This window comes from Brassica oleracea, chromosome C2 (assembly GCF_000695525.1).
Source record: "Brassica oleracea var. oleracea cultivar TO1000 chromosome C2, BOL, whole genome shotgun sequence".
Taxonomy (NCBI): Eukaryota; Viridiplantae; Streptophyta; class Magnoliopsida; order Brassicales; family Brassicaceae; genus Brassica; species Brassica oleracea.
Window position 1 is genome coordinate 41,681,525 of NC_027749.1, and position 12,180 is coordinate 41,693,704.

General features: G+C 32.1%; 1 protein-coding gene and 1 long non-coding RNA gene across 6 annotated transcripts; both read right to left on the minus strand.

Annotated features, from left to right (window-relative positions):
- Positions 1–900: 900 nt before the first annotated feature.
- On the minus strand, positions 901–3,039 carry LOC106325773 (translin-associated protein X-like). Of its 3 annotated transcripts, none has more exons than XM_013763821.1 (8): positions 2,791–3,039; positions 2,475–2,709; positions 2,223–2,315; positions 2,017–2,096; positions 1,809–1,950; positions 1,571–1,720; positions 1,294–1,495; positions 901–1,196 (listed from the first exon to the last, which is right to left on the minus strand). In XM_013763821.1, exons 4-8 carry the CDS (start codon positions 2,049–2,051, stop codon positions 1,177–1,179), a joined length of 549 nt encoding a protein of 182 aa, XP_013619275.1. In that variant the 5' UTR covers positions 2,052–2,096; positions 2,223–2,315; positions 2,475–2,709; positions 2,791–3,039; the 3' UTR covers positions 901–1,176. The 3 variants fall into 3 exon arrangements, with proteins under 3 accessions (XP_013619275.1, XP_013619274.1, XP_013619276.1); XM_013763820.1 differs by having other exon boundaries at positions 2,208–2,315; XM_013763822.1 differs by lacking the exon at positions 2,223–2,315.
- Positions 3,040–5,058: 2,019 nt separating this feature from the next.
- LOC106323009 lies at positions 5,059–7,099 on the minus strand. 3 transcript variants are annotated; one of them, XR_001266611.1, is made up of 4 exons: positions 6,485–7,099; positions 6,190–6,294; positions 5,932–6,088; positions 5,059–5,825 (listed from the first exon to the last, which is right to left on the minus strand). It is a non-coding gene; the product is annotated as an uncharacterized LOC106323009 (long non-coding RNA). The 3 variants fall into 3 exon arrangements; XR_001266610.1 differs by having other exon boundaries at positions 5,059–5,764; positions 6,485–7,090; XR_001266612.1 differs by having other exon boundaries at positions 5,059–5,764; positions 5,900–6,088; positions 6,485–7,090.
- Positions 7,100–12,180: the final 5,081 nt, after the last annotated feature.

The window sequence follows — 12,180 nt, forward strand, 5'->3', positions numbered from 1 at the left end:
GGTTTAGGGTTTAGGGTTTAGGGTTTAGGGTTTAGGGTTTAGGGTTTAGGGTTTAGGGTTTAGGGTTTAGGGTTTAGGGTTTAGGGTTTAGGGTTTAGGGTTTAGGGTTTAGGGTTTAGGGTTTAGGGTTTAGGGTTTAGGGTTTAGGGTTTAGGGTTTAGGGTTTAGGGTTTAGGGTTTAGGGTTTAGGGTTTAGGGTTTAGGGTTTAGGGTTTAGGGTTTAGGGTTTAGGGTTTAGGGTTTAGGGTTTAGGGTTTAGGGTTTAGGGTTTAGGGTTTAGAGTTTAGAGTTGAGAAATGAGGTTTTGGGGATAAGATTTCAAATTTTGAAAAATAAAAAAAATTAAAATTTTCAAATGATAAACTTAGAAAGGTGCTATTTTGGTCATTTTAGTTTTTGAGTGCTATTTTTGTGATATAAACTTAGAAAGGTGATATTTTGGAGATTTGCCCTTAATTAAAAATAGAACATCAATCTTTTGTATGCATTATGCAAGTAAAAGATTTTTTAAAAAAATCCATTATTTGTATAGAGAGGGACTATAATAAAAGGTGAAATTTTCATATATTAATATTTCCTTTTTGTAAGAGTTACTGTTAAAAAGAAAGCTTTTATGTATTTAGGTTGATACATATAATATTTTTCTCCTTTTTTAATAAGAACGAAAAAGGAGATGATGGTATTGGTAAATAAGATAGAATATCTATGCAGTAAATAACCTAAATTTTATATTACTTTAGTTTTATAATTAATTCTAATTCTAATATAAAGATAAGACAATTTCAAAAATTGATAAACTAATTGATGTCTGGTTTGTTGAGTTTTTGTATTACTATTATATATAATTTGATATGTAGATACCTTGATCAACTTAACCTTGGATAAAAGGTTTTTTTTTTTCCATTCTTCCTCTAAATCTTACACTTTCCAACGTTTAACACATAATAAACTTAACTATGAAATGAATCAGTATTACATAGCACAAAATCCTTACTAAAACCTCGTTTTGCAGTAGAAGAAACAACCCGAAGCCAAGAAAATAAAATGAGAAGTTTGACAGAGCAATAGCTAGAAAGTGAAACTAAAAAAGCTTCATATTATCACATAAATAAGTAATGCAAGTCTCCAACATTTTTTATCTATACCATAAGCAGCCACACAAGTAAGAGTAGATTTCTAGTTCGTCTGTGTGAAACCTGCAATGGACAAAGTTGGTCATCAACCAAAACAAACCAAATCAAGAATTACATATAATAACAAAAATCTAAGAAAAATACTGCTAAGATAATGTACCATTCTCAATTTTGATCACACTTTGAAGCATCACTTCCATCTTTGACTTCATGTCATAACTATCATCCATCTGAGGCACGACCAACAACAGTTCCCTGTGAATCTGTCTGACAAACTGACAAATTCTCTGCGCGAACTTGACTTCACCATCTGATATTCTACCAATCGCCATCCTCATTAGCTCTCTAGTCATATCTGCAAGCTGCACAAGTAAGCAAACATAAACTGAGATCTTCTTAACAGAGTTAACATTAAATCAAGAGAGTCTACAACATACCCCGAGAATATAGTCAAGGATGTTGATCTGCAGTGGCTCTAGAGAAGGGTCACTAAGCGGTAAAAGCGTAGAGTTAATCTCATCTAGAGTATAGAGTGTTCCGGACATGCCGAACTTATAAAACGTTGCATCTTCAACATATTCCTGCACCTGTAAGTTAACCCACACACAATCATGTATCAGTTAAACCAAAATGGTTTTAGAAAGATGAATGATTGTTTATGATCCTCTGACAGACCCCTGGGGAGTAAGCTCGCCGGAGCTTCCAAAAATCAGTTCCTTGAAGCTCTTTCATCAGCCGGGCAAAGTGTTGATCCCTCACTGCTTCTAAATCTTTCCCTGCTTTCTCCAGAACCTCTTCTTTGTTGTCTTTACTGAGTCTGCCACATAAAAAAAAAACATTATCACCCAAAACAAAACAGAGTATAAGAGTTTGATGTTGTTACCTGTGAACTTGAAAGATGACTTTTTTGCTGTTCATAGTGATATCACGACTTGCCTTCACCACTCTCTCTCGTTTCTCATTCTACAAAAGAGACCACATTGTGAGGTTTACTAAACAAAGATACACAAAACCATTCTTAGCAGATGAAGAATCAGAGTTTCCAAATTGAAAGTTCATTCCTTTAGTCTCTACCTCATACATATCTACCTATAAGATTCAAACCCATTCTCAGCAGAAGAAGAATCAAAGTTTCCATATCGAAAGTTCGTTCCTTAAAATTCCAAAATGTTTGTTATCGACCTGCAGAAACTCGAACAAAGTTATAATCTTTATGTGACTAGTCAAACCTATCCATTAACCGTTAACAGTTTGTATATCCCCTTAACAGCTCGTTATCTCCCCTTAGCAGATAAACAAAATCTAAGCAACAATTGAATGTACTGTAAGTTTTTATTTTACCAACGATATCAGTGCTGGAAACTCCTTCAGTACGCTTATCTTCTTATACCTCCCAGCCTTCTTAGCCAAGGCATAAGCATCAGTTCCATCACGAAGAACTCAAGGATCATCCCCATGGATAATGTAATCAATCCGATACTCTTCAAACAACCTCTTCATGAACTCCTCCGTGATTGCGTAAGGAGCATCGGGAATAAACTCATCCACCCGCTTAACAGCCTTCACCATTATCATCCTAAAACACACAACCAACTACACAAATCAGAACAAAAAAATAAAGCGATTTTGGATACACAACAAAAAAGATCATCATCACCTCTCGTGAAGAGGCGTAACGGGAGGTCCCTTGTTAGCTATGACCTCCTCGTCGCTGACCACGCCGACGACCAATTCGTCGCAGAGAGCACGCCTGCCGGAGCGCGTTGAAGTGGCCGTAGTGCATCATGTCGAAGCAGCCGTCCATGTAGACGCGGACTGGTTTTCTTTTCCTGAAGGGAGCAACGAATCGATCTAGCAAATCGGGATCTGGAGAAAACAGAAAGGGAAACGTCATCTCTGGACTCTCAGATCGCAGAAGGCGTGAAGAAGAGGCAAAAGCAAAGGAGATGGGCTTACTGGGCCAACATCATTAACATTCTATCTTTAAAAAAAAATCGAAGCCCAACAACCCATAACCGAGATGACGTGTCAAAAAGGATCTCTTGATTGGTTGATTTTATTGTCTGACGTGGATGTCCTCTCTCATGCTCATATAACACTTTTAATATAGTATATATAGATTTTCCTTCACTTTTAACCTTTTTGTCAGCCCTTGACTTTTAACATAACATTTATTTTTTCTCTTCTTTGTTACATCGAATTGAATACCGCCACGTCAATCAGTTTCATGTTTGACTTTTGACCAATTACTCCAAGCCGCTGGATCCCACTAACTAGAGCCGGACATTTTATCCGTTAAATTTGATTCGGTTCGTTATTCGTTTCGATTTCCGGATATCCATAGATCTTCGAAGCAAAGCAAATACTAAAAATCAATATCCGTTAAAATCGAAGCAAATCACAAATATTAAAATTTTGGGAAGCGGATATCCGATCCGATCCGTTAATATATAAATACATGTATATCTTGATTATATTTAAAGTTTTAAATGTATAAAATTATATAATTGTTATTCTAACAAATGATTTGACAAATTCTATTCACATTATTACTTATATAAAAATATTACATAAAAGGAAATGAATAAATTTATGACAATTATAATTTTTTTCTTAAGTTTTATCTTATTATAATTGTTAATTAAGTTTAAAAAATTTATAAAATATGTAGATTCACTATTTCTTTTAATTTCTATCTTATATATCATGCAAAAAAATATTTTACAAAACATATTATTTAAAATTTTCTTTAATTTACGAATCAAATCGGATATTCTTTAAAATTCTAAAACATTTCAGATATCCGAGTCACCGAATATCTAGGTGTCTAAAGATCGAATCGACACAAATGCTTCCAAATACCCAAATATTCGATCTGTGTCCACCCCTATTTGCGGATACAATTTTATTTTCTTTATATGAAAAAATGACTAATGTCAAGGCCTTTTTATTTTAAATTAATTTTATTTTTTTCTTTCATGTATTATTTTGAACAAAAATGTCATTTAATATTAATTAACAATATCATTATATATTTGTCAACTATTTTTATATACTTTTTACATACACATACTTGTGCATCTTGATGTGAGCACCTTGTAACTAAGTATTCATTACAACTAAAGTATCTAAATTTTTTGAAAGTTGAAATATTTTTTCTTAATGCTTCTTTCACTACCGACCAAATCGTAGTGAAATGATTTGTCTTAATAATTTTCTTTTCTTTTTCTTAAACTATTATCTGTTTAGAAACTATAATATGAAACTATTGGTTCGACATGACGACTATCTAAAATTCATAACATGAAAATAAACAAATAATATTAATTTTTGGTTTTTACCTCAAAAAATCAAACATTTTAACCGAATAAACTAAAATAATATTAATTTAAAATAATAGTTATATTTTAGAAGATTAAACACCAAAAAAAAAATTAAAACCGAACCAATATCTAGATTAAACAGATTTAATGTCTTTTTATTAAAAATAACGAAACAAATAATCACATTCCGCGCAATAAGTGAGTTATTACCTAGTTATAATTAAACAATATAAAACAAAAAAACAAAGATGAGTGGAAAATGTAGATTACTTTGTAGGATGGTAACATAAGCGTTGCTTAATCTCTGAAGAAGTAATCCACCTTTGTAAAGTTGTTTTTAAACTTGTACAGTTTTATTGCTAAGCTGTGGACACTTTGAAGGGCGGAGGTAGGGTGATTATCGGCTAGGTTTAGGATAGTTGGTGTATTAGTGGAGGACGCTCAGAGTCGGAAAACAAGTTAAGATGCGGGTGGTATTTGAGTATTTACTGGCGGCTAATTATCTATTCCGAAGAACATTTTATTTTTTTGAGCTTATCTGATATGTGATAAAATGGGTGAAAAACACTCGATAGTTGCTTATCAGAAGAGAAGAGCGAAGATTAAGAAAATTTGTTTTTTGATACAGTTTTCAATACAAATACTCTTGTTACCGTTGGAAAAGAAAAACTCTCGTTACTTGCATAAAAGTTACAAATTTAATTTGGCTTCGAAATTTTGTTCGTGACAGCCAATTTACCAAACTTAACGTTACTTCCCACTTGAAAAACCTTGTCCTCAAGGTAATTATGATTTCATCTTCATCTCTGCAATCCGCTCCCTCTTTTCTTGCTTTGGTGTAGAGCGTGTTCTCAAAAGGCAGTAGTCTTGAGAAGTTTCAGAATCCATCATAGACTTAAATAACCTTATTATGGTTTCAACACTCCATGTTTGGTTTGAGCCTGCAATGAGTTCATAAGTGACAATACATCGGATACTTTGCTCCTTCCTAAATATGTTTCTTTCCACTGTATCAGTTCTATCCCCTCAGCCCAACAACTAAAGAGAGTTTCCATTCCCTTAATCACGCTTGACCTCTATTCCTTGAATTGTTGCTCTGGTGGCCTAAGAGAGTGAAACAACTCAGATATGGAAAGTAAAACCCTCACTCTTACAGCCGAGTCAACACCATAATCACTCTCCACTGCCTCTTGAATAACAATCTGCCCCAGACCTTTCTGAAGCCGATCTGCCGCAGTGAGGACTCGTATGACCACCGACGTAGACACACGGTGATACCCAAATGAGGTTTAGTGTTAGCCACCACAACTGAAACATTAGTTTAATCCTTTTAAATTTATTTATGTCTTTCGACTGTGTTTACCACTACCTACAACGGACATAAAAATATAATATATCCATGAACCTTCTACTATACTTAAAACAACGGAAATATCAACTTACTTCATAATATGTAAAGAGACAATTGACATAACCTGTAATCAGTTTCTTTGAAGGTCCATGCCTTCCACATCTAATCTACCACAAGTCTCTTGTGATGCAGATGGTAGAGCTACATTATTTGATCTGCCTCTCCGGTGATATCGAACGGTTCACTGGTTCAGTCGCCGCCCGGCTTGTTTTCTTGACAAACTACAGAGATCAAAAGAGCACGCTAACTTCAATATTTATTCTATCCACGGAAAACCTAGCAAACTAATAACTTATTACTCCTCAAGGAATCATAGATGTACGTGTTCATTCAATAAAGAATGTAATAACTCGCTGAAACTCAGGTTGATTCTCTAGAGTGAAACTCAACGTCTCGATCTTCGCCTCCATCGGTCGAGGTTTTACACCTAAAATAAAACCCACAGACCAAAACAATATGTAAATGAGAACGACATCACTCTCAGACCACCGCACAAAACTATAAATGAACATGGTATACATAGCAAAGCAAAATAACAAAATTTTCGATGAATCTTTTTTAAAGTATATCAAACTTGCAATTAAACATGGATAGATAATGGTTGTTGAAAAGCTTACGGAGTGATCAGCTTTATTATGTGAAGCAGAAGTTTGTTTCCCCGAAATGCAAATATCCGTCAAAGATCCCTTAAAGCTTTATTATATGTTACTTTGCAGATTTTTTTTTTTTTAAAAAGGTTAGGAGGAGGGTGATGATACCCACGAATTCACCATTCTTCTTGATGGTCTTTGAATCCTAAAAGCGGACGATACAGCAAATAATGAACTGAGAAGTCAGACAAGGCAGAGATTGGAGACGACTGTGTGAGCAACAATATCATGCTAGCAGCGGAGGAGGACATTGTCAATGATGGGTTGAAATCTGCGCCGGTTCAATAAAGCTTTGACTTGATATGAGATGCACTGCTCCGGTTTGAGCAACTGGAGAAGCAGAGAGAGATTTTCGATGAGATGCTGTAAAGAAAACCTGGTAGAGGAATCATATCGAGCCGTTTTTTGAGATGCATATTTCCTCGATCTATGATGAAGTTTATATAAGAAGGGTTAACGGAGATGATACGAAACGGGGCCATTAATGAAGAAGTTATTGAAGATGGGGAGATGTAGAGTTTGCTGGAGATTGAGAGATTACGAAACGACAAACGGTGAAGCTCTGTGTTTCGAGATGTGTCTGAAGCAAGAAAGATAACCCTATGTTAAAAACGACAACACTTCATAAATGAGCCGACTGAAACTGTTAGAGCCCATAAGAACAAACCTGGGTTTAGCCCATTACTCTAATATCGAAAGTCCTTTAAGCCTATTACTCTAACATCGAAAATTAACAACTTTTTCAATTATTTTATTTTTTTCGAGTGGGACTCACAATCTGTCCAGTCCAGTGTGACAGGCTTAGGAGTGAGCAAACCTCCCTCGTTATAATGTATATTGCCCTTCTGTTTCAAAATGATACAATTTGGAGAACTCATATGTTGTATATTTCATCTAAAAATTAGTGTTATAGCTATTTCACTGTTAGTGTTATAAAAATATACTAGCTATTTCATCCAAAAATTAGTGTTATAGAAATATACAATATATAAAATAAATTGTACATAGGTATAATATATAAAATTATATTTTAAACTATATACAACTTATAATTTGGTCATATAAATCAAATCTTAGTTATATAAAAATTAAAATACATGCGCGGTGTGCGGATCAGATTCTAGTGTATATATATATATATATTTTTTTTTTTATTAAAAAAACTCTAGTATATATCTCATGTATATTATCTTGGAGCATTACAACATGTTTTCGTAAACACATGTTATTATTAGGATGATTCTTAGAATCCTTAGAAAAATAAGTTGATCCACATAAATATATATTATATTTTTTTATTAAACTAACTATCAAATTGATTAGTAGTGTAAAAAATAATTTTTTAATTCATTCCTTAAATAAAAGCTACATAATTACCTAATATGATTAACATATATATGACAATTAATGATTATGAATAATACATATTTGATAACAATTGTTGTATCTTCTCTCTTTTTGTTTAATTTTCTATTACTAAAAGAAATTAAATAATCACATTAAGCATATTATAAAAAAAATTAGATTAACCACGTGTTAATGGTCCTGTGGTTAAACTCAACCTGGGAAGTCATGGGTTCGAGTGCTGCTGAGAGGTGATTATTTTGAGGGACCTTCAAGCCCATTACGGAGAAGCAAGATAACGTGTGGCCGCTGTGGGATTTACATGGGGTGATCACCAGCCCTCCTGGATGCCTCAACGGGCTCCCCGGATAAGCTCCAGTGGACGGTCATTAGCGCTAGCGCTAGTCGGATCCTCTCGAGGCTTCGGATACCAGAGTCATAAAAAAAATTAGATTTTTTCTTATATGCTATATATTGAATTTTTTAAAATGATTATAAATTACTAAAAATAATAAAAGTCTCACATTGAAAATTTTGTGATCAATTGTTTAATTTTTTGGGTTCAAACAAGATACAAATGATCACAAATCGTATGAATATGAAGTATCATTAATAGATATTCATATTTTATATATATATTAATATCATTTAAATTAAATTACATACTATATAAAACATAAAATATGTTAATTTCAAAATCTGCATTAAAAATTGTTGAGATCTTCATTTTTTAATTTAAAATTTGTATTGATAAATCTCTTTTTAATTTTTTTTTGTGATTAACAGTTTAAATTTTTGTTACAGTAAATATATAAATGTTAATAAAATAATATGAGTAGGAAATATCAATAATAAATATTTATATTAAAATATACTCTACATATGTATTTCAATATCATTAAAGTTTAATTATATACCATATAAAGTAAATAAAATAATTGTTTTGGTTTATTTAACAAAATCGTAATTGTAAGTAAACAAAAGGTATTGGTTTTGATTTATGTGCTTACTCTAATGTTTATACTTTTATGTATATCAATTATTTTTTAAATTTATGGTTTCTAATATGTTGTTGATCCTAACATCTCAGAAATACATTTATTCAAATCGATGTGATTTTCAATATTAGAAGTACTATATATTATTTCATTCAGATTAAATTTTTTAGTCTTGATTTTTATTCCAAAAAATCTGTAATGAAATATAATGAAAAGATTCCAATCTCCTCTTTTTGAGTTTGTTCGAAGAATAAAAGATTTGATCATTCGTCTAATATTTGTTTCTCCCTAATACCCTATCTAGCTATTATGATTGTAAGAATGAGAGATTACACTTATTTATTATAAGTTTTTTGGTTTAACATTTAATAAATCAAATAGTTCTTAGTTTATACATAGTTTACATATACTAGAATGATAAAGTATTATATATTTTTCCGGTATACTCTTAAGTAACTAAATCTCAAAAATCTAGGTTATAAAATAAGTTTTTTTTTGTTGTTATAAAATTAGATGATTTTTAGACCGAACTGGTGAATATATACTAGACAGACATTTTTATATTTCGAGTCTGCACTTATATTATATAACAGCTTGATATATTATATTTGAACACTAACATATGAATAGATTTTTCCGGTGATTTTATTCAAAGTTTTAATTTTTAGATATTTATCTGAAGTGGAACTAATTTTTGTAGATGTCTAACTTTTTAAATTGACACTTATGTAATTCATCGAATTCACAAAAGAAGTTAAAAAGAAAGAAAACTCATATAATTGAAACAAAAACGAGAACAAAAGCATAATTTTATTGAGGTAGAAAATAAAATCACTTGTGGAGAATCAATAGTAAACAAATCGAGAATAGAAAACATAATCCTCTTTTGTCATTTTACAATCGATGTTGCTCATCTAGTTTTTATGATTTGTGTCACCCTTAAAATTTAATTTCATTTTGTGCATACGAAGTTTTAAAAATAATTTAAATGAACTTTAATACGTTAAATCTTCAAGAAGGATGATACATTTAATAGACCAATATTTGTATTTGTCATATTACGATCTTTTACGTAGTGTTGTAAAATGTTAAAACATTTAGTGAACAAAAAATAGTATTAAAAAACTCAACACAAGCGCGTGGGTTATCGTCTAGTTATTTGTTAAACCCCTATATCTAATGTGTATTTGGAGGAAACTCTGTTGCTCTTGCCTTGTACCAATCAGTGAACCCCTCGGTAAATAACTCTTCTTCTGGGCATTGGTGAAACTATTTCTGGTGGCTAACTAAGCTACTCAAGTCAATCGAAGTAAGAGATGTGTTTGCAAAATCTTAAGGATTTCTCTCCATCATGATTCATGAGGAATGTTAACTTTGTTGTTTCCTTTTTTCTCTCTGTCGAATCGAAGTTCAGTCTGACAAAACCGATGGTGAACAGCAAAAAACCAAAATAAAAGGGAAAAACAAAAACTACAGAAACGTGTTTTAAAAAAAACTATTAGGTAATAACCCGCGACTTGCGCGGAATGTGATTATTAGTTTCATTATTTTTAATAAGAAGACATTAATCTGTTTAATCTGGATATCGGTTCGGTTTTAGGTTGTTTTTTGGTTTTTAATCTCCTAAAATATAACTATCATTTTAAATCAATATTTATTTGGTTTGTTCGGTTAAAATATTTGATGTTTTTGTTTTTTTTTTTCCTTTGATAATAAAAAATGACTATTATTTGTTTGTTTTCATGTTATGAATCTTAGAAAGTCGTGATGTCGAACCAATGGTTTCATATTATAGTTCTAAACGGATAATAGTTAAAAAAAGAAAAGTAAATTATTAAAACAAATCATTTTACTACAATTTGGTCGATAGAGAAATAAGCATTAAGAAAAAATATATTTTAACTTCCAAAAAATTAGATATTTCAGTTATGGTAAATACTTAGTTATAAGGTGCTCACGTCAATGTGCACATATATGTGTATGTAAAAGTATATAAAGATGGTTGATAAATATATAAAGATACTGTTAATTAATATTAAATGACATTTTTTTTCAAAATAATACATGAAAAATAAAATTCTTACTTAAAATGAAATTTTTTCAAAATAATACATGAAAAATAAAATTCTTAAAATGAAATTATTTAAAAACAAAAATATTGTAAAATTCATATAAACTATAATATATAACTTATATATAATTATTTAAATATATGTATATATATATATGCATATAACGGATCAAATTGGATATACGTTCCTATAAATATTGATATTTGTGATTTACTTTTTTTTACGGACATTGTATTTTAGTTTTTGATTTTCTCCGTAGAGTAAGGATATCCAGATTTTTCGGTTCGAATCAAAATGGATACCGAATCAAATCAAAATTTATGAATAATTTGTCCAGCTCTATTCGTAAACAGTAAAAATAACGTAAATGAGAACCATGCATGTGAGTTTGATATTAAAAAAACATAAAGTACATAGTGTGAACATATTTATGTAGAGTTTGGCTGAGAAGCTCTTTACATGTGACATGTGTCCATTTAAGTGTGAACGCATTTAGGAGGGCTTATTGGAACCAAAATTTGGAAAGAGTTTAGTGATTTTAGAAGTTGACAGATTTTTAAAAGTTTAGTAGATTTAACAAATGTTTTTAAATTTCTATCAAATATTTGTATTGATTTCTATAGATTGTCATTGATTATTAAGAATTTGCACAATGTATGTTTTCAAAAAGTTTATCCTTCTAAGGTAATATACAAAATATTGTAGAAATTTTCAACAATGAATTTCGATGAGACGCTAGTGTATTATCGTTTGGTGTGTTCACATATAGAAATGCATTTTATGGTATTGGTGTTATAAATCATTATGTGGATGACCCATAACCATGACCAAGACAAGGCCAAACCGTGGCCCAAGAGGAGAGAGAGTCGGCGGCCCAAGAGGAGAGAGAGTCGGCGGCCCAAGAGGAGAGAGAGTCGGCGGCCCAAGAGGAGAGAGAGTCGGCGGCCCAAGAGGAGAGAGAGTCGGCGGCCCAAGAGGAGAGAGAGTCGGCGGCCCAAGAGGAGAGAGAGTCGGCGGCCCAAGAGGAGAGAGAGTCGGCGGCCCAAGAGGAGAGAGAGTCGGCGGCCCAAGAGGAGAGAGAGTCGGCGGCCCAAGAGGAGAGAGAGTCGGCGGCCCAAGAGGAGAGAGAGTCGGCGGCTGAGGAGGGAGAGTCGGCCTATCCTTTGGCCGACCTTAGATCTAGGAAGTTTCCATTTATCTGTTTTAGATCTTTTCCTATTTCATGTTGTATTAGGTTTTGGATAATTTC